At 50.6% G+C, this 21,694-nt stretch overlaps 1 protein-coding gene across 2 annotated transcripts in view; it reads left to right on the top strand.

The window, feature by feature from the left end:
* The window catches only part of SEMA5B (semaphorin 5B), a 108,018-nt gene that overhangs the window by 73,222 nt on the left and 13,102 nt on the right, over positions 1-21,694 (top strand). For both annotated transcript variants that reach the window (XM_058661294.1, XM_058661295.1), the window contains 6 exons: positions 574-673; positions 5,415-5,460; positions 18,673-18,735; positions 19,019-19,117; positions 19,936-20,149; positions 20,694-20,979. In XM_058661294.1, coding sequence (XP_058517277.1) covers positions 574-673; positions 5,415-5,460; positions 18,673-18,735; positions 19,019-19,117; positions 19,936-20,149; positions 20,694-20,979 — 808 coding nt within the window. The remainder of the gene's footprint in view (positions 1-573; positions 674-5,414; positions 5,461-18,672; positions 18,736-19,018; positions 19,118-19,935; positions 20,150-20,693; positions 20,980-21,694) is intronic.

Here is a 21,694-nt window from a genome sequence, read left to right as displayed (position 1 = left end):
TAGGAAGCCAAGGGGACCAGAACTTACAGGCCTTCGAAGAGGCAGGACTTTTTCCTGGGGACAGCCAGGAGCTGTCCAAGCTGAGGATGCCATAACCACATTTGCCTTTTGAAAAGATTGCTTCGAGTTGCACTGTGGGAAATGAGTCAGAAGCCAGCTTGGTTAAGAGGTGGTTTGGCACTGGTCCAAGCAAGAGGTGATGGTGGCTTGGATGGGGGTAGCGTCCAGAGAGAAAGAAGTTGGGGAGAGGGAGTGTTAATAGGGAACAGTTCAGAACTAGGACAGACAGGATGTGCCAGTGAGGTGGCTACTGAGTGTCTATGTGGGTCTGGGGGTTGCCGAGCGTCTTCTGAGCTGGGAGGGGACAGGGCACAGGAAAAACAGTGACCAACACAGCTCCTACAGGTCATCCAGCAGGTTGCCCACAGAGGTGGACAGGTGAACTCCGGATCTCCTGGAGGTTTACCCCCTCCCAACCCTGAATTTCACCCTCTTTGTTTCTCTGGTTGGGTGCTGGTGCTGCTGGGAGCACCTGAGCCAACAGTAACCTGAGGGTGCCTCTCCCTCTACCAGATCTGAAGCCATGGGTTTCTAACTTCACCTACCCCGGAGCCCGAGACTTCTCCCAACTCACTCTGGATCCCTCCAGAAGCCAGCTCATCGTGGGAGCAAGGTAATGAGATGCATGTGGGCCGGGACCAGGAGTCGGGTGCTTGGAATTGGATGCAGGGAATATTTTGGGGAGGGTGAGTCCCACAGTGAGCCACCTGGACTGCACTCCTTCCTTGTCCCCCATGGGAAGGAACAATGTGGAAACTGCACGGGGGTGCTGAGTGAGGGTGACCCCTGGACCTCCCAGATGGCAGTTACTGCAAGCAAGGCCACCTGCTGGCTACCTCCTGCCCCTCTCCAGGCTGTGCTGCCAGGACCTGCCTAGTTGGCCAGCTCCCTGGAAGCTGGAGCACAAAAAGTGCCCAGGAGCCCCCTGCTGGCTAGCTGGCCACCTGCACCCGAGATGCCCTGCACAGACCTGGCCTGGGAGGGCACTTCGCTGCAGTCTGCCCAGTCCCAGGTTGCAACAGAAAATCCTCTCTAGGGGAGCCGTGTGGAGTTTCTGGGGGGAGGAGCAGGGGGATCTCAGTCCTGACAGAGTCCTCAGCTCTGGAAGGGAAGACAGCTGAGCGGGTGTCAACCTGGAGATCTTAGTTGGATTTCCCAGAATGGATTCCAGTGCAGATTCTTGGGTTTCCCCAGTTCTCTTGAATCAGAAGCTGAGGGAGCAGCAACTGTGTTTTTCAAGTTTTAAAAATTTTTGTATTTTTATTCATTTGAAAGGCAAAGAAACAGAGAAAGAGGGAGAGACAGAGAGACATGCCTTCCATCTGCTGGTTCATTTCACAAATGCCTGGCGCGGGCTGAAACCAAGAACTCAGAACTCAATTCATGTCTTTGATGTGGGAGGCAAGGACCTAGGTACTTGAGTCATCACCAGATGCCTCCCAGGGTGCACATTAGCAGAAAGTGGGAACTGGAAGTGCACTTAGGACTCCAACCCAGGCTCTGATATGGGAAGCTGACATAATTGTTGCAACATGTCCTCTGGGTGACTCTGATGCAGGCTCAAGTTTGAGAACTGCTAGTCTAAGGCCAACCGCCCTCCTTCTAAGCACTTAGAAGCAGGTGTTCTGGCCAGGTGAAGAGGAAGAGGACAGGCTTGGGGGTTGGGAGGAACTGGCAACCCTTCCAGGATTCATAGCAAGATGACAAGAGAGAATGAGATCAGCAATTAGGACTCCTTGGTTCAGGGCTGGAGTTCTTTCTGTTTGCCTGTCCATGTTACTGCTTCTGATAACTCTCACACTTAAAAAGAGAGAGAGAGTTATTTATTTATATTTGAAAGGCAGATTTACAGAAACAGAGGGAGAGATTGTTTATCTGCTGGTTCACTTCTTAAATTGCTGCAATGACTGGAGCTGTGCCTATCCAAAGCCAGGAGCCAGGAGCCTCTTCCATGTCTCTCACATACAGAATGGCCCCAGTCCTTGGGCCTGTACACTCGTGTGGGGGATTTGGAGCTGGACCCTTTGGAACTTTTCAATTCTCCACCTTAGAGGTTTGGATGTGGCCCACCTGCAGGATGGAGAAATAAGTGGCCCCGAGACCAGGCACTTTAGGCTATGCTGGGTCATTGAGCATCCCTGCTGTGGCCTACCCTTGGGCTTTCTCCCTTCCTTTGCTATATGAAAAGCAGGCAAGTCATAGAGCCTGGCGTGATAGCATAGTGGTTAAGGTCCTCGCCTTGCACGCACCAGGATCCCATATGGGCGCCGGTTCTAATCCCAGCAGCTCCACTTCCTATCCAGCTCCCTGCTTGTGGCCTGGGAAAGCAGTCGAGGATGGCCCAAAGCCTTGAGACCCTGCACCAATGTAGGAGACCCGGAAGAGCTCCTGGCTTCGGATCATCACAGCTCTAGCTGCTGCATTCACTTGAGGAGTGAACCATCGGACAGAAGATCTTCCTCTCTGTCTCTCCTCCTCTCTGTATATCCGCCTTTCCAATCAAAATAAATCTTAAAAAAAAAACACACAAAAGAAAAGCAGGCAAGTCATGAATGGAGCTCTGGAACAGGATCGATGGGCTGGATTCCTGTTGTCATGCTGGCTAATTGCAACCCTGAGTCTCCCTTTCCTGTCTGTAAAATCTGGGGCATAGTCACACAGGCTAGGGCTGACAGCATTTCCTTTTCCTTTTGGTAAAAGGAATTTTGCATTTGTGTTATGTGATGTGATACCCAAACCTCTCTGAGGAGGAGCAGGGCCATGGCTCACCCAAGCAGGAACCCTCCCCGAGGCCCACCTGGTGTGAGCATCCCTCCCACTCTGCCTGTGGAGGGCTTCTGTTCCCATGCATCTCCCAAGGAGGAAGGACACCTGTCTTACTTTGTGTTCTGAGCCGATGGTCCCTTCATAACTGGTTGTAAGAAATAGTAAGACAGCGATGCCACCCACCCTCACCTGGTTTCCCCAGTGGGGCATCATGCAGAATGGTGCATTACAATCAGAGTGCTGACATGGAGGTGATCCTCCAGCGAATCCAATTAAAACCATGAAAGGCAGAATTACAGAAAGAGAGAAAGAGATCTTTCATCTGCTGGTTCAGTTGCCCAAAGGGCTGCAGTGGCCAGGGCTACGCCGGGTTGAAGCCAGCCATCTAAGCACTTGAGCCATCTTCCACTGCCTTCCCCATCACATTAGCAGGGAACTGAATTGGAAGTGGAGCGGTTGAAATGCCAGCTGATGCTCATGTAAGATGTTGGCATTGCAGGCGGTACCTTAACTTATGCCACAACGCCAGCCCCACATGTGTACTTTTAAAAACCCTCAAGATAGAATTCTGAAGGTCTGCTCAGAACACTGAGAAAGCTTTTGGAAAGCTGCCATTCATTTGGCACCTGTTATGTACCAGGCACTGTTTTATGTACCATATGCACGTGCATGGTAAATCATGTGTATAATAAGTCACATAGGCAACAAACCATCTCATGCACACAGCAAACCGTGTGTGTAGTATATTTCATCTTCATGAGAACCCCTAGAGATGGAGTCCATGGTCACCTCCACTTCTTTAGGGACCAGGAAACTGAAGTCCAGGGGCTGCAGTTGGCCCCTTTGGTTACACAGCCTCTCCAGGTCCCACCTGTAACTGGTGGGCGTGTCCTCTGAGTCTGGGGACCTCACTCTCACAGGCACAGCAATCCTTGGTCCTTGAGCCTGACTCTGTGCATCCTGTGCTTGGTCCCTTACACCCCGAAGAGCTGGTGTTAGGGCTCCTTGGCGTATTTTTCCATCAGGACACTTTCCTTCCCCCTTCTGGTGCATTTCACATCTTTTTTCCTTCTGCCTCATTTCCTGGGCCTCTGGGATGGGCTTTTGGTATTCATTTACAACCCTGCCTCATTCCATCAGGGATCAAGAGCCTTCCAGACTACAGAAATTTCTCTCTGTTCTCATCTCCCAGTTCCCCAAAGAACCCACTGCAGTGTTGTAATGAATGACTTTTGATGGGCTACAAATGGATAAAGTGATGCAATGTTTTCCCTAATTTTTTAAAGCTGTGAGCAGATGCCTCTGTTACCTGAGCAGACAGTTGGGGTGAAGCCACAGGCTGGAGCCCATCTGTCCCCAGGCCTGAAGGGTGGGGCTGGGGGCCGGAAGAGCTCTGCCAATTCCTGGCGCTGAGGGACAGGAGCCAGGGTCACCAGGTGAGGCCCCAGGACAAAGGAGCCAAGTGGGACTTAGGCCTGGAGTCAGGCCTGGGAAGGAGTCTGCTTGCTGTCTTCCTCCACAGGGTGCCTCCTCCTCTCTCTGGCCCTCTGCCTCACCTTCCCTCCTCCTTTCTCTTCTCCACACAGCTGAGAGGCCAGAACAAGTTCAGAATCCAGGGGCTGGCACCATGCTGTAGGAGGCTAGGCCTCTGCCTATGGCAGTGGCATCCTAAATGAGCACTTGGTCTGTGTCCCAGCTGCTCCCTGCTGAGGGCCTGGGAAAGCAGCAGAGAATGACCCAAGGGCTTGGGCCCCTGCATCCATGTGGGTTACCCAGATGGTGCTCCAGGCTCCTGGTTTTGGATCGGCCCACAGTCGTTTGGATCATTACAGTCGTTACGGCTGTGTGGATACCAGTTCCTGATTTCCAACATGAGTGTTCCATGAGTGTCTGACTAGTTGTTGGCAGCAATGCCAGTGTCATTAACATCGAAGGTTCCTGAGCCACGGACTGATCAGAGGACATCAGGGCTGCCGGAGGCTCAGCAATCTAGACTATGGGGAGAAGGCTTGTGGGCTGGTAGATGGCTCACTGGGGCTCAGGGAGGTGGAGTAGTACAGGGGTGTGACCTGCGAAGGGCAGATCTAGAGACCTGGGCTGCAGGAAGGGACTGCAAGAGATGAGGAAACAGAACAGGGATCCAGGGTCCAGGGCACAGAGCTGAGAAATAGCCTGAGGAAGGAAATGAGTGGGCCAGGTTAGGGGGCTGCTGGGCTGAGTCCTTGCCAAGAGTTCTGTGAGGTTCTGACAGAAACAGTCTCCATGGCTGGAAAATAAGGCATCAGGGGTTCCCTCCCCAGGCCTGGCGGGTTGGCTGGAAACACTCTGCGTGATGAGACATGGGTGTGGACAGGCTGGGAGTTACCCTAACTCCTTCCCTTACTCTGTCTGCAACTTGGGCCGTTTTCCCAGCCTCTTGGCTTATCTGCAAACCCGCCCAGAGTTGCGTGAGCATTCACGGAGCCAGTGGGAGTAGACAGAGCTTTCTTTGGGCCTGCCTGTCTTAGGATCCCCCCCCAAGAGGCTGCTTGCTGAGGCTCTGCCTGCAGAACCAGCCCAACTTACGACTTGCGTTTCTCTTTCCACAGGAACTACCTCTTCAGACTCAGCCTTGCCAATGTCTCCCTTCTTCAGGTACATTCACTTTTCTTCCTTGTCTTCCTGGGATTTTTTTTTTCTTTTGTTGTTGTTGGCTTTACCAGGCCAACTGGGACAGCTGGTTATCCTAAGTCCACAGTCTCAGGTCACTGGAGGATCTTTGAGTTTGAGATTCAGTGGAAAAGGTATTCCCCATTCCTTTCTTGGTGTGGTCCACCGATCCCATTTTCACTCAGCCTTTAGAGTGAGCAGTGATTGATTGATTTTCTGCTGCCAAGAAAGACTCTCCGGGCATAATTCGCTAAGTGCTCTGAGAGGCATTTTAATGAGATTCCTGGATCCAGAGTGTTTATCCCCAGTTGAGGGGCAGGTGCCAGACCATCCCTACAGAGGCTAGGCATCTGGAGAAAGGATGGCTAGCTCTGTCCTTCCTCCTCACACCATGTGTCTGCGAGGATTCCCGCTGATCTGGTGCTCATTGGAAACGTTCTGTGGACCAGAACTGAGCTGGGGGCTAAGGAAGTACAATGAATCTCTTGGCCTCCAGCAAAAGACGGTTAGTGATACCCATGACCTTTATAGAGTTGGTCAAGTGCTGGGCTGTTAGATCTGGTGTTTCCCCACAGCAGGGAAGGCTTCCTGGTAGGTGGGGTTGGCCCCTGGTCTGCTTCCTTCTCATAATTCCTGAGTCCATCCCCTGAGATGCCATTGCAACTGGTAGCAGGCCACCCCAGGGGAGGACTCAGGGAGCAGAAAAGGAGGCGATCAGGAGGAACAAGAGTAAGTCAAGGAGAAATGTCCTTCTGTCCTCTTAGCCATATATGGACCAGCCTGGCTGTGCACCCATCTTTCCAGCCATCTTCCCAATAAACACTTGGTGAGCACCTGCTCTAGGCCAGGTATTTGAGATCCAAAGGCCAATCTGGCTGAGCCCTTTTTGCTTCAAGGAGCATGCTCATAAGAGATCACCCATGATCCTTTCCCTGGAGGAGGGGACCATGTGGCCTATCCTAGGGCCTGGGCAAATCCTCAGAGGCAGCATCCTGTGGCATGCCAGCTTGGCTATGAGCAGTGACTCCGGAGCCCCGGTTCCACTTGACATCCACAGAAAACAAAGCCCATGATGCCAACTCAGCATGGCAAGGCCTGGGGGATAGCTGGTGCAGAAGTGGCTCAATGTGTGTGGGAGGAGGTGGGGTAGGTCCTGGACTCTGGCTTCCCATGTGGCTCCCATGGCTTGTCAGTGAGTATGGCGTGGCTGCGGGGAGTTAGAGAGGGGACTGCACAGAGATAGCAGCAAGCTGGTAGGGGGCTGTGGGGCCCAGCAGGGACTATGCAGAAGTCCCCCAGGGAGCTGGCCCTGGGCTAGAACCCCATGGATGTGTTTGGTCACCAGCGAAGGATGAAAACAGAGGTGTGGGCAGTGTGCAACCCTGGGCATCCCTGTCAGAGGCTGAGAGAGTATTAAGGGGTGGGAGGTGAGGCCATGTGGCAGGGCAACGTTGCTGTTGAGCTGAGGAGTCCATATTTGATTGGGAGGGCAATGGGATTCATCAGGAATGTGAAGTGAACGTTAGGGTGGGAATGAGGCTATCCTGACACCACACCATTGGTTGCCCTCTTGGCTGTACACTGTAATCTCCAGAGGGCTTTTTAAAAATGCAAGTGGGGTGGGGAAGGGTTGGTGAGAGAGGGGGAGACCAGTGCTGTGGTATAGTAGGCTAAGCCTCTGCCTGTGGCAGTGGCATCTCATATGGGCACTGATCCAATCCTGGCTGCTCCACTTCTGATTCAATTCTCTGCTCATGGCCCAGGAAAACATTGGAGGATGGCCCAAGTTCTGGGGCCTCTGTACCCATATGGGAGACATGGAAGAAGTTCAAGGCTCCTGACTTTGGATCAGCTCAGCTCTGGCCATTGCTGCCATTTGGGGAGTGAACCAGCAAATGGAGGAAGATTTCTTTCGTTCGTTCTTTATTTTTTCTCTCTGAAACTCTACCCTTCAGATAAAAATCAAAATAAATACATTTTTAAAAAATTCTAGTGGGGGCAGACAACTGGCATGGCCATGAAGGCACTGTATTGAACTATCTGAGCGTGAGTCCTGGCTCGGCTCCAGTACCTGTCGGCCTGCTGAGTCACTCCCCGCAGGCAGCAGCCTAACTCAATCCCAGGCACTGGGGAATGAATCAGCAGATGGAAGATCTCTCTCTCCCTTTCAAATAAAAATAAGGTAAAATAAATTTAAAATTATCAGTGCCTTAGCCTCGCAGATTTTTTTTAGTTTACAGCTCAGAGGTAGAGCCTGGGCACTGGGGATACTAAAAACTTCTAGGGGATTCCACTGTGCAGCTAAGCATAGCTTGGGGGACCCCCTGCTCTGGCATGTCACTAAGGCCTTTTGTGCACTGAACCTCGACTATGACAGCTGGCACGCAGGTCACAGGTTACACACATTTCAGATGTAGGGCAGTACCAAGGAAAGGAAGAAATATATTTTAGCTGCACATGCTCACCCTAAAGGAAAGAAGTAGCCAGAGGCTGGGGCAGGCTGTCTGCTGTCACCATTGGCCTCTGGAGTTCAGTGTGGGGCTCTCATCCTTGTCTGTACAGAGAAAGTCTTGACTTTTTTTTTTCAAAGATTTGTTTATTTCATTGGAAAGGCAGATTTACAGAGAAAGGAGACACTCTCTAAGTGGCCACAATGGTCAGAGTTGAGCCTATCCAAAGCCAGGAGCAAGTAGCCTTCTCCAGGTCCCTGACATGGGTACAGGGCTCCAAGGCTTTGGGCCTTCCTCCACTGCTTTCCCAGGCTACAGACAAGGAGGTGCATGGGAAGCAGATATGAACTGACACCTGTAGGGGATGCTAGTACCTATAGGTGAAAGATTAGCCAATTGAGCCATTACACCAGCCCCAAGCCCTGACTTTTGATGACAAGAAGCCCAGCTTCACTGGGTGTCCTACCTTTACCTGTCTGGGAACTTTGGGAAGCTGCTAATAGGCTTGCTGTCCTCAGTGTCTACTGCCAGCATCCAAGTGCTGAGCTGCACCACCCTGCTGATGGGGGAGGCAGGGCGAGGCCCCACCTGCACCCCCAGCCAGCTTCCTTTGCTCCCTCCACTGCAGAGCCCACCAGTCCTCCCATTTGGTCCCAGGGTATGATTTAAGCAAACTTAAAACCCAGTGCTTTATTGATAGTTTAAATAATTGATGTTCCTTAAAGGAGAAGCTAAATGCAAACAGTTTACACAAGCCGGTGTCTATTAAAGGGACTTCTGAGTACCCAACCCCTATTAAACAATTAATGTAAATGACAATTCTCTGAGGAAAACAGAAGTAGCCTGCTAACTCCTTCCTACATTCTACCAAGTACTGAAGGATGGACGGGGGCGGGGGTCGGGAGCAAGTGCAGCTGGGAGCAGATGGGGCACAGGTGGGGGAAAATCAGGGGTGGAGGCTGTGGGGGACCAGGAACAGGGGACAACCCACCTGCCATGGTTTTTCAGGGCCAGCTTCATAAACTGATCTTGGGAGAGAAAAGAAAGTGGGTGATCAACAGCATCAGGGGCTGTGGCGAGGACCAGCACGATGAGCGATCTAGGATTTGACCATTAGGAACTCAGCACTGACCTTGGCCAGAGCACTTGCAGGGGGTGTCGCCACAGGAGGCTTAATTGCAACAGATTGATGACCTAGGGTTGTAGGTGTCCTGCAAGTGCAGAAATGCTAACCCTGGCGGGGCTTTGTCTGGGCTGGGCAGACACTGAAGGTGATCCCGGAGTTTCTCTCTGCAATGTCCAAGCTTGAACCTGACCATGCTACATGGGGGATTCAGTGCATGGAAGTTGCCTTCAGACCCATCCAGTGTCCCTGGCTCCTGAGTGGGAGACAGCTGAGTGAGCAGTTAAGATTGTATCCATGATCGTGTCACCAGCTGTCTCTCCTGACCCAGGAAGCCATGCAGCTGCTCTGTCACCAGCCTGGAATTTCCAGGGCAGACCTCATTGAAAGTACTTGGTATGTCAGAGTGCTGGAGTAGTTATCAATGTGTATATCCTCACGTTCTCAGCAATCATGAGAAAAAGTGAAGGATTGAAAAAGTCACATATTGTAATGGCATAACGAAAGAGGAGATGGCCACAGATGCAAGCTTAAACACATTCTGGGGTGGAGAAAAGAAGATGGTGCCATCACAGTGCCTTAGTAGGGGGCACAGGTGTAGGAAAGGCATGGCATGGAGGCAAGCTGACTCCTAGAGAGCTCAGAACCTGGAGTGTCAGGGAGATGTGGGGATTTGGCCTAGTGGTGAAGATACCTGGTGGGACTCCTGCATCCCTCAGCGGAGCACCCGCATTCCAGTCCCAGCTCTACCTCCGATTCCATCCTCCCACTAGTGCATGTGTTGGGAGGCAGCAGATGATGGCTCAGGTGGCTGGGTCTCTGGCACCCATGTGGGAGACCTGGATGGAGATCCTGGCTCCTGGCTTCAGCCTGTCCAAGCTCTGGCTATTATTGGCATTTGAAGAGTGGCCCAACAGATGAAAGGTCTCTCTCTCTCTCTCTGCCTTTTCTTTTTTTATTTAAGAGGAAATAAAAGGTGTCAGGCATTGGGGAGTGTGAGGATAAAGCACAAGGCCATCAAGAGGAACTGGCACAATTCTCTAAATGCTGAGATTGGAGCCCAGGTCTCCCATTCTATCCCACACAGCAATCCTGTCCTCTACACCCACCCCCCTTTGCCTAGTGAAGAGCCAGGACTCACCTTTAGAGCCTGTATTTAGGGACCCTAGGAAAGATTAGGGGTATCAAAAAGGTGGGGGCTGGAGTCAAGAGCTCCAGTGAAAGGCTGCCTTCCCCCAACAACCTCAGCACATGTGCCAGCCCCTCACCATTCACAGGTTGGAACCTGGAGGGTTCACACTAGAGAAGCACAAGGACTCCAGGGACCATCCTCCTGGAGGCTGGCAGAGACAGGGAAAGACTGAATTACAGAGAGAGAAAAACAGAGATGGGGAATGAGAGAGCTCTTCCATTTGCTGGATCATTCCCCTCATGGCCACAATGGCTGGAACTGGGCCTGTTTGAAGCCAGGAGCTCCATCAGAGTCTCCCACATGGATGCAGGAATCCAAGCACTTGAGCCATCCTCTGCCGCTTTCCCAGGAGCATTTACAGGAATACTGGATCAGAAATGAGTTAGCTGGGACTGGAACCAGAACCTCTGTGGGTTGTCAGTATAGCAGGTGGAAGCTTAGTGTGCTTTGCCACACACACCCCCACTGTACTCCTAAAACAAGTTCGAGAAATGTAGTTTTCCTTGTGCAAAACTTCACACTCAAGTCACACAGCAAGACCAGCAGCCTCAAGAGCTGCTGCTTGAAAGTTTCTCACTCGTCGGTTTGCTTCCCTCCTCTGCCTTGAATCATGCCTTAACATTGATTTATTTTCATTGATTTGAAGGATGACAAGAGAGGAAGATCTTCCATCCTCTGATTCATTCCCCCAAACCCGCAACAGCCATGGTTAGACTAGGCTGAACCAGGAAGCAAGAACTGACTGACGTCTCCTGCAATACTCGAGCCATCCTATGCTGCTTCCCAGGGTGTGTGCTAGGAAGGAGCTGGAGTGGAGTTGGAGTTGGGACTCAAGCCCAGGCACTCCAACGTGGGCTGTAGCTGTCCCAAGCGGCCCCTTTCCTACTCCAACAGATGCTGCCTCTTGATCATTTTAAAGCAAACCTCAGACATTTCCATAGATATTTCTAAAGACAAGGGTTTTAAAGATTGATTTATTTTTATTTGAAAGGTAAAGTTACATAGAGAGGGATAGAGAGGAAATGGAAAGACAGAGAGAGAAAGCTCTTCTATGCACTGATTCACTTCCCAAATGGCTGCAACAGCTGGAACTAGGTGGGTCCAAAGCCAGGAGGCAGGAGCCTTCTCCAGGCCCCCCACATGGGAATAGGGGCCCAAGGACTTGTGCCGTCCTCCACTGCTCTCCTGGGCCACCACCAGGGAGCTGGATTGGAAGTGGAGCAACCAGGACACGACCTGGAGCCTATGTGGGATGCTGGTGCTATAGAACAGACTTACCAGCTATACCACAGCACCAGCCCCAGGATATTTTTGTTTAAGATGATCTAAAGTTAATAAGAATTTCCTGTCAGTAAATGTCCAGCTGATGGGTTTTGCTGACTGCGGTCCAGGTGACATGGTCACGTGTATTTCTGGTCGCTCTGTTGCCTGTGCATTGTTAAGGCCTAGGACTTTATTCAATTTAGGAGCTGAAGGGATTCTTCCTGCACCCTACTGTGCATTCCTTTGTGGGAGGGCAGGATGCATGCTGCCTGATTCTCCCCCCCTCTCTCAGCATCCTTAATGGCCGTGACCTGGACCCATTTGTTCTTTCAGTGTTACAGTGTCTTACTAAACCACTTTTGTGCTAGCCTCTGCTAACTCAGGGATCCAGTCAGATAGGAAAGGCAGCATCCACGCCTTTATTTACCAGTTTTCAAATAATGAGCTGGCTTGCTGGTGCTTTTTTTTTTCTTAAGATTTATTTTATTTTATTGCAAAGTCAGATATACAGAGAGGAAGAGAGACAGACAGGAAGATCTTCCGTTCGATGATTTCACTCCCCAAGTGACCACAACGGCTGGTGCTGCACCAATCCAAAACCAGGAGCCTGGAGCTTTTCTGGGTATCCGTGCAGGTGCAGGGTCCCAAGGCTTTGGGCCATCCTCGACTGCTTTTCCAGGCCACAAGCAGGGAGCTGGATGGGAAGTGGGGCCTGCTGGGATTAGAATCGACACCCATACGGGATCCTGGTGTGTTCAAGGTGTGGACTTTGGCCGCTAGGCTACTGTGCTGGGCCCTTGCTGGTTCCTTTTAATACTACTCAGTTAATTTTATCTTATGATCACAAGAGACTCATGGATTTAAACATTGTCGATGAGCATCAGTCCTTTATGATAAGCCAGTCTTTGACATGTGGGAGCTTCTTGGAGTCAGCTCTTAGATCATTCTGATCTTGACCTCGTCATTTCTGATAGCTTCCTTGTTAACGTGGGTGACAGACAAGGTACACTTGCTACCCCAGACCTGGAATCAGCTGTTTTTCTGGGAAGCCCTGGCTCTTTTCGGAGGGAAATGGTTCATGGTTTTGGATTACAATTTATTTCTTTAGAAAGAGTTACAGAGACAGAGGGAGAAACAAAGATTTTTCATCTGCTGGTTCACTCCCTAGATGACCACAACAACCAGAATTAGGCTAAGCCAAAACTAGTAGCCAGGAGCTCCTTCCTGGTTTCCCATAGGTGTGCAAGGGCCCATACACTCGGGCCATTCTCTGCTGCTTTCCTAGATGCATTAGCAGAGAGCTGGATTGGAAGTGGAGCATTAGGGCTCTGACCAGCATCCACTTGGGCTGTTGGTGTCACTTAACTCACTGTGCCACAACAAGAGCTCCTCAAGTAAATCTTTGAGAGATAATGCGAAAAACATAAGCACACATTTTTAAGAGTGGGTGTTCAGCCCAGCTCTTGTGTCCTACCTCTGGGTGCCCGAGTTCCATACTCAGCTCTGGCTTTTGAATCCTGACAGCTGCTTTCTGCTACTGCAAACTTTAGAAGGCGTCAGGTGATGCCACAAGTAGCTGCCTCCTGCCACCACCTGGGAAGCTTCAGCTGCACTCTCAACTCCTGGCTTCGGCCCCAGGTTCACCCCAGGATTGCTCTGCATGTTTGGGAGGTGAACAGATGATAGGAGCACATTTTCTGTCTCTTTCATGCTCTGTTCCCAAGTGAATAAAAATTTTAAATTAAGGAGCTTTTAATTATAACCACCTATTATCTTCTGCAACATAAAAATGTTTTGTTTATAACACAAAAAACTTTGAAATAGGGACCTTAAAAATATGATTGGGAAAAGAAAATTTGAATCAAAGCATCCAAAGATAAAAAGTTGGAAAAAAAAACTATTAGAACTAAGAATACACAACCAAACAAGCAGACATGAAAAATGGGAGAAATATTGACAGACTGGAGGATCCGTGCATGAGAGCCAGCAGCAGACTGAATGAATAAGAGTTCTACAAGAGGGGGCCCGACGGCGTGGCCTAGCGGCTAAAGTCCTCGCCTTCAACGCGCCGGGATCCCAGATGGGAACCGGTTCTAATCCCGGCAGCTCTACTTCCCATCCAGCTCCCTGCTTGTGGCCTGGGAAAGCAGCTGAGAACGGCCCAATGCACTGGGACACTGCACCCGCATGGGAGACCCGGAAGAGGTTCCAGGTTCCCGGCTTCGGATCGGCGCGCACCGGCCCGTTGCAGCTCACTTGGGGAGTGACTCATCGGACGGAAGATCTTCCTCTCTGTCTCTCCTCCTCTCTGTATATCCGACTTTGCAATAAAAATAAATAAATCTTAAAAAAAAAAGAGTTCTACAAGAGATGACACAGGCAAAGGAGAGGAGAAAATCTAGGACAATGTCACCTAAGAAAACATGCCAAGACAGAAGACTTAGTCTTCAAAATGAAAAATATTGACTGGCTTTCCAGAAGAGACCGACTCTCATCATTATGGCATTCAAAACACTCTTAATAAAAAGAGAAGTCTCCATGGGGCTGGTGTGGTGGCTTGACTGGATGAACTTCTGCCTACAGCAGTGGCATCCCAACTGGGCACTGGTTTTAGTCTTGGCTGCTCCACTTCCAATCCATCTCCCTGCTTATGGACTAGGAAAGCAGCAGAGGTTGGCTTAAGTCCTTGGGTCCTTACATCCATCCACATGGGAGACCCAGAAGAAACTCCTGGCTGCTTGTTTCACATAGCTGTTGTGGCCATCTGGGGAGTGAACCGATGGGTGGAGGATCTCTCTCTCTCCACCCTTTCTATCTGTCTCTCTCTCTCTGTCTCTCTCTCTCTGTCTCTTTCTCTCTCTCTGTAAATCTATCTTTCAAATAAAATTAAAGAAAAATGTAAAACAAAAAGAGAAGACTCTAAAACCTTCCAGAGCCTACACGAGCAGAGAAAAGGACAACTCCAAAGACTGGCAAATACAGTTATATCATATTCATCAATAGCAATATTAGAACCTTGAAGACCATGGAGGAATCAATGCCCTTAAATCTTTTCATGAAAATTGTTTTCCACCTAGAATGTTGCATCACAAATATCAATTAAATATGAAGAGCAAAAAAAGATCAGACGTGGCAAGAGTTTTTAAAATGGGCTTACTGTGTGCCATCTCTTAGGAAGATACTGAGGATGTATTCACCAAAACAAGCAAGTGCAGAAAGAGGGGAAGAAGGGACTCAGAAGCAGGAGAGGCGAGGCAGGTGAGACGCAGGTCAGGTGCCAGAGGGTGACTGCTAACCCAAATCGTTTGTGCATGCATCCTCAAGAGGGCTTTGTCAGGGCTGCAGGACTGTCTGAGCATCATCAGTGATAACCACACACCACACTATCAGATGAATATGGCCAAGTTAACTATGCTGCCTGAGAGAAGCAGGAAGCTGTTCAAGAAAGGAAACCTCATCAGATTCCAGAGATTGCGCTCGTGCACACTTCTGTGTTTTCCTGAGTCTCAAATCAGGATGTGTCTTGTGGTCACCCTTGGCCACACCGTAATCTTGATGGAGTTGTTGCCGCCTATGCAAACATGGACTTGGACATGAGTGCTGACATTCTGACCCAACAGCAGCAACTGGACATATTGGTGCACAGAACACTTTAAGACCTCATGAGGAAGCACAAGGGGTCCTGATTAATCAGAGAACTTTCTGTGGGTACCTTCTGGTAAGATCTAGAAAGTGCTAGCATCCAGATTTGAAAGATAGGGTGAGCAGCTTGGCAGAAAATCATAGATATCGGAGTGGACCTGTCTGTGAGAATAACTGCTTCAGGGCTGGTATTGTGGTGCAATGGGCAAAGCTGCCACCTGCAAAGTCCTTAGCATCCCAAACGGGCACTGATCAAGCCCTGGCTGCTCTGCTTCTGATCCAGCTCCCTGCTGACACATCTAAGAGAGCAGCAGAGGATGACCCAAGTGCTTGGATCCCTGCGTCCATGTGGGAGACCCGGAAGAAGCTCTAGGCTCCTGGCTTTGGCCTGGCCCATAGTGATCATTAGGAGAGTGAACCAGTGGATGGTAAATCTCTGTTTATCCTCTCTCTGTAATTCTGCCTTTCAGATAAATAAATATTTTTAAAAACAAAAAAAAAGAATTACTGGGCTCAGCATGGTGGCCAAGTGGCTAAAGTCCTCGCCTTGAACACACCAGGATCCCATATGGGCACTGATTCTAATCCCGGCAGCCCTACTTCCCATCCAGCTCCCTACTTGTGGCCTGGGAAAGCAGTCGACTATGGCCCAAAGCCTTGGGACCCTGCACCCATGTGGGAGACCTGGTAGAAATTCCTGGCTCCTGGCTTCGGATCATCACAGCTCTGGCTGTGGCAGTCACTTGAGGAGTGAATCATCAGACAGAATATCTTCCTCTTTGTCTCTCTCTCTTACTCTCTATATATCTGACTTTGCAATAAAAATAAATAAATCTAAAAAAAATCAAAAATAAATCTTTAAGAAAAAAAGGATTACTCTAAAATAACAAGGAAACCAGAAAAAAAAAAAAAGCTTTGAAATAGAAAGGCAGTCCAGAGGAGAGCACGGAAGGGTTAAAGATACTTAATTTTGCTTACATTTTTCTTTTTAAATGCACAAGATTGATACGTAATAAAATATATGTCTAAACATGAGCACTTTCAGTAAGTTGACATTGAAAATTTAACGTTTGATTGACAGCAAATTTCCTTTCTTATAGGAACTTGGTGGCGTCTCACAATCAGTGAAGTCTGTGGTTCTAGCTAGTAGCAGTAAGCAATTTTTCCAAATTGACAGCGTTGCAAATTTCAATATTGATTTTAATTTAAAATGTGAAAGAATTATAGTAGGAGGATGGAAAGGGGCAAATGCATGCGTGCTTTGGGGTGGGAGAGATTAGAGATGGGGAGTGGGAAGACTATTAACCTCCACAACAAGAATTCAAAGGATGAAGTCTGATTGATGCATATTTTTGAGAAAGTGATTTAAACACACACATGTTCACATATTCACACATGGATTCACACACACACACACACACACACACACACCCCTCGAGTCTGGTGCAGTTGTTAAGTCACAGCTTAGGATGTTGGCGTGCCTGATTCCAGTTCCAGCTTCCTGCTAATCCGCACCCTGGGAGGCAGCAGGGGATGAGCTCAAGTCCTGAGGTCACTGTTAACCCCGCAGTAGGGAGACCTAGATAGAGTTCTGCATTTCCAGTCTTGTGCCTGACTCTGCTTCGGCTGTTGTGGATATTCAAGAAGTGAGCCAGCGGATGGCAGATGGAAAGGCTCTGACTCCTCTGTCCTCTTGCCTTTCAAACCAAATGGAACGAAGTTTCCTAAGTCTTAAAAAGAGCACATGGAGAACTAGTCAAAAGAACTAAAAGTTTGCTTGGGTGAAGGGGTTGATGGGTGGGAGGAGTGGGTTGTTGAGGTTTCTATTAATACACTTTTCATATTACTTTACTTGTAACACTCATCATTACTTTGATTAAAAACAATTTTAAAAATAAATAAACTCAAAAAAGCTCATTCTGTGTTGTTATCATTATAAATATATGTACTCTTTGGGGGCCATATGGTCTAACGTTTGGTTCAAGAAATCTGTTTGCTTTGAGAGGCTGCAGGGTGTGGCAGAAAGAGCTTCTCTGTTAAGTGTCTGGTTTTGCATCTTGGTTTAGTTGCTTACTAACTGTGGGACCTTAGCCAAATTGCTCAGCCTCTTTGGCTTTAGTTTCCTCTCACTGGCAGTTGAGAGGTGTCAAGAACGCAGATCTGAGGCTGCTGGCCTACTGCCTGTCTTGCTGTGGAGCTCAGGGTCATGTTAACTACTTTCTGGGGAATGCATCTGCCTGCCCCCTGAAGAACAAGGCTGACCCTTCTGACCTTCCCTTGTGCTCAGAGGTTCCAAGGCCTTATCCCCACAATGCCACTGTCCAGAAGCTTCAGTGTGCTGCTCTGCATGCCCCTCAAAGCTCCCATATTTATGCCCTACTCTGATGCAAGGCTCAGCCTGGGAACCTGATTATGCTCAGTTGTGCAAAGCCTGCCCTTCTGCCCAAACAAAGCCTGCCCTTCTGTGGCCCAGCTCCAGGGCTCACTTTGCCTTTCTCTGAGGTCTGGGAGAAACAGAGGACCTGGGCTTCAGGTTTGGCCTGCAGGAAGGATTAGCTCAGTCTGGCCCCAGGTCAAACCTGAAGTCAGCCTGCCCTCACCCAGAGCAGCCATCCCTTGGCTCGGATCTGCTGCTGTCTGGAAAGCAGAGCAGATTGGCTTGGCTAGAAGCAGCCTTGAGCATGGGCAAAGCAGGTGCACTCCCTTTTGCCTGGGTGAATGGGATAGCTGCTTGCCCAGGGCTTGCTCTTCCGGGTCAATGGGGCTGTTCATGTTTATACATGTGATCCAGAAATACCAAATGAGTCATCCAAAGCTGCTGACACTGCTGGAATGGGAAGGGTGTCATTCCTTCCTGAGGGCAGAGGATAGCAATAGAACCAATGAAGGAGGATCGTGAAAGGCGCAGGGCAGAGTGGCCAGACCACTTCTAATCACGGGCCTAAGAGAACATGGCACTATCCCCAAAGTCCCCAGACAGCCCGAGTGGCACTTCCAGGGAATAAAGGAGGGTTGCAGACTCATTGGGGATGCAGCAGCCGCTAGGAAAGGGGACATCTGGGAGGTAAAGGGACGAATCACATGTGGCCTCCTTGGGGGCTAGAGGGATATGAATGCAAAGCCTGCTGCACCACCAACCAGCTGCAATGCTGGGCGTTGTATCAATGGCATGGAGCCTCAGCTTTCCTGTGGGTGACAGGAGAGGCACCATGATGCAGGGCTCTCCTGAGGTGATTCCACATCTTGTCCTTGAGGTTTGTAAAGCATGGCCTTTCTCTAGAGCTGCTCTCCTGCCTCTGACTTCCTAGCACATACTAGAGGCCTAGGTCTCTCTCTCCAGCTCAGTCCCTAGGTGGGTCAAAGGCCCACCATGCTGATGTGGGGACATTGCTATTCTAGTCTTCACTGCCCCAAGCAGGAAGGGAGGGGAGAGCAGGCAGCCCTAGCAGGTGTCAGCCCTAGCAGGTGTCAGCCCTAGCAGGTATCAGCCCTGTGGGCCACGTCATGTCTGTGTGCTCCTCCTACAGGCCACAGAGTGGGCCTCCAACGAGGACACGCGCCGCTCCTGCCAAAGCAAAGGCAAGACTGAGGTACGTGGTTGGGACTGGTGAGGCCTGTGGTTGTGGGGACTCATGGCTGAGTATGGACATGAGGTCTCCTGACCCAGATGACCGGGGTCCCTTGTGTAGGGGGCACATGGAGCTGCCCCTCCAACCCCAAAAGGAGGGGACATCCAGAGACATAATCTGACCATCGGGGAGGGTGGATGTGGGCAGATGGGATTGTGCTGGCATGGTGGGCAGGATTTCCCTGGTGCCACCCCAGGGGAGGAGTGTTGGGGGGAGCCTTTGGTCACTCAGCTTCGTCCCTTAGGAGGAGTGTCACAACTACGTGCGAGTCTTACTCCTCACCGGCCGGAAGGTGTTCATGTGCGGGACCAATGCCTTCTCTCCTGTATGCACCAGCAGACAGGTGGGCAGCTCAGGATGGGACTGGCAGGTGGGGACACCAAAGGGGGCTTTTGTCACCCAGTCCCACACTTTGGTGTGGCATTGCCAAATCTGGCAAAAAGCCTATTGTCAGAAGCAAATGGAGAAAAGGATGCCCTGGACGGGTGTTGTGTGGCAGGTTAATCCACCTGCATCCCACATTAGAGTTGTTTGCTTTTATTTTGTCCCTGCTGCTCCACTTTCGAGGCAGCTTCCTGCTAAGGCACCTGGAAAGCAGTGGAGGATGGCCCAAGTGCTTGAGTACCACTTAGGAGACCTAGATGGAGTTCATGACTCCTGGTTTCGGGCTGGTCCAGCCCCAGCCGTTGCAAGCATTTGCGAGTGGCCCAGTTAATCAAAGATCTCTCTGTGTCTTTCTCTCTGTTGTTCTGCCTTTCATATAAATAAATAAACCTTTAAAAAAAAGATGCCTGGTCAGGTTTGAATTTTTGGAGCAAGAACAAAAGATATTTTAGCATATGTATATCATACGCAGCATCTCAGACAAATTTCTGCTAAAATGTTATTCATTAGTCATCACCAATTCACACTGAACTAGAGTGCCTGGATTTACTGGGCTACTGATCTATCTTCCTTGGGACAGTTCTGACTATGGGTCAGTCTAGTAGGCCCACAACTTCCATGAAGGCTGCTCTAACCAAGGCAATATGGGAGGGCAGTTAGGAGAACGCTGGGAGGTGGGGAGAAGAGAAAAGCTCAGAGAGACCAGGGGCCCAGGAGGAGAGGACAGGCAGCTCCAGAGTCTCAGGGAGGTGTCCCCCTTGTCCCCACTGTCCTCAGGTGGGCAACCTCAGCCGGACTCTAGAGAAGATCAACGGGGTGGCCCGCTGCCCCTACGACCCACGTCACAACTCCACGGCCGTCATCTCCTCCCAGGGGGAGCTGTATGCAGCCACAGTCATCGACTTCTCGGGTCGGGACCCTGCCATCTACCGCAGCCTGGGCAGCGGGCCACCACTCCGCACCGCTCAGTACAACTCCAAGTGGCTCAATGGTAAGGAGGCCCTGGCTGTAGCCTGCGTGAGGGGCAAAATTCCCCCTGCTTCTGCCCCTGCCAGTCTACTCTTACCGCCCCCCCCACCACTTCTCCTTCCTGCCTGACTTCTGAAAGGCTCCCCCTTGTTCCCTGAGATAGGAGAGAACTCCGATGGATGAGAACAAAACATCTGGGAGAAAATAGAGGGTAGTGGGAGTGGGGTATGAGTCTCCCATCCCTTTGGATGGAATCCTCACTTCTCTAAGGACTAGCCATGTGCTGGAGAAGGTTGCCTGATGTTTCACCTGCAACATGGCCATGGGTTGCTGTGAGGACCCATTGGGTTGATCCAGATGAAACACGTATGCTTAGTAGCACAGGTGTAGCAGATGCTGTAGCTGTCCTGAATGCTGCAGGTGGATAAGGCTTCACTCCAGCCCCCAGGTCATTGCGCTGGGGAAACCAAATCCCTGTGCTCTGACTCCACTGCCTTCTTCCCTGCTGACCTGACCCACCCCTTGTGCCTCTTCTGTCCCACCCTGAAACCCTCCCACGCCCCAAGAGCCAAACTTCGTGGCAGCTTATGACATCGGGCTGTTTGCCTACTTCTTCCTGCGGGAGAATGCAGTGGAGCACGACTGTGGGCGCACGGTATACTCTCGCGTGGCCCGCGTGTGTAAGAACGACGTGGGCGGCCGGTTCTTGCTGGAGGACACATGGACCACCTTCATGAAGGCACGGCTCAACTGCTCCCGCCCGGGCGAGGTGCCCTTCTACTACAACGAGCTGCAGAGTGCCTTCCACCTGCCTGAGCAGGACCTCATCTACGGAGTCTTCACCACCAATGTGTGAGTCCCTGCCCCGCCTCCCCTGCCATGGCGTCAACACTGAGTGCTCTGGCCCAGCCCCCTCCCTTGTGGCTTCATCCATAGAATGGGAGCTGCTGGGTGCTTCACACCAGACTGGCTGAGGATGCTGCCTCCTGCACTGGAGGGGGGGGGGTGAGGGGGAGGGGCAAGGACGGGAAGTTCGGTTTATGGGGATGGCAAGTCCCTGGCCAGGTAGGTGTGTGCAGAAAAGTGAGAGCATTTACAACTCCAGCTTGCTGGTGGTAGTGAGGGTGGGGGTCTGCCTTGAACCAAGGAATGTGGCAGCTGTTGTGGAAACTGTGCAGGGATTCTTGGCATTCCCTTTCAATCTTGCAACTCCTCAATTTTGCTAAAGCTAACCCTCCCAGTGTTCAGGCAGTCCAGCTGTCATCCTCTGTACTGCAGGGTAAAGCACAGGTGCACAGTATAACCCATTTTACTTCCTTAGTATGAGGAAGAGCACCTCCCCAGAGCCCCCATGGAAATCAGGGCACCATCCTTTCACCGTCTCCCTCTGGGAAGCAGGTAACCCACGCCAGGGACTGTGATATGGACTAGACCAGGAGTGTTTGCTTCCAGGGTGCTGCTCAGAGTTCTTTGTGAGCATCCCAGAAAGCTAAGAGCCATAGAGTGGTGCCTGATGACCTGGACCCCCAGGGAGCAGGCACTGGGTGAGGGCTAGGTCAGTTACAGG

This window comes from Ochotona princeps, chromosome 3, assembly GCF_030435755.1.
Source record: "Ochotona princeps isolate mOchPri1 chromosome 3, mOchPri1.hap1, whole genome shotgun sequence".
Classification (NCBI taxonomy): domain Eukaryota; kingdom Metazoa; phylum Chordata; class Mammalia; order Lagomorpha; family Ochotonidae; genus Ochotona; species Ochotona princeps.
The sequence above is the reverse complement of the archived record's forward strand: the minus strand, read 5'-3'. Positions and strand labels throughout refer to the sequence as shown.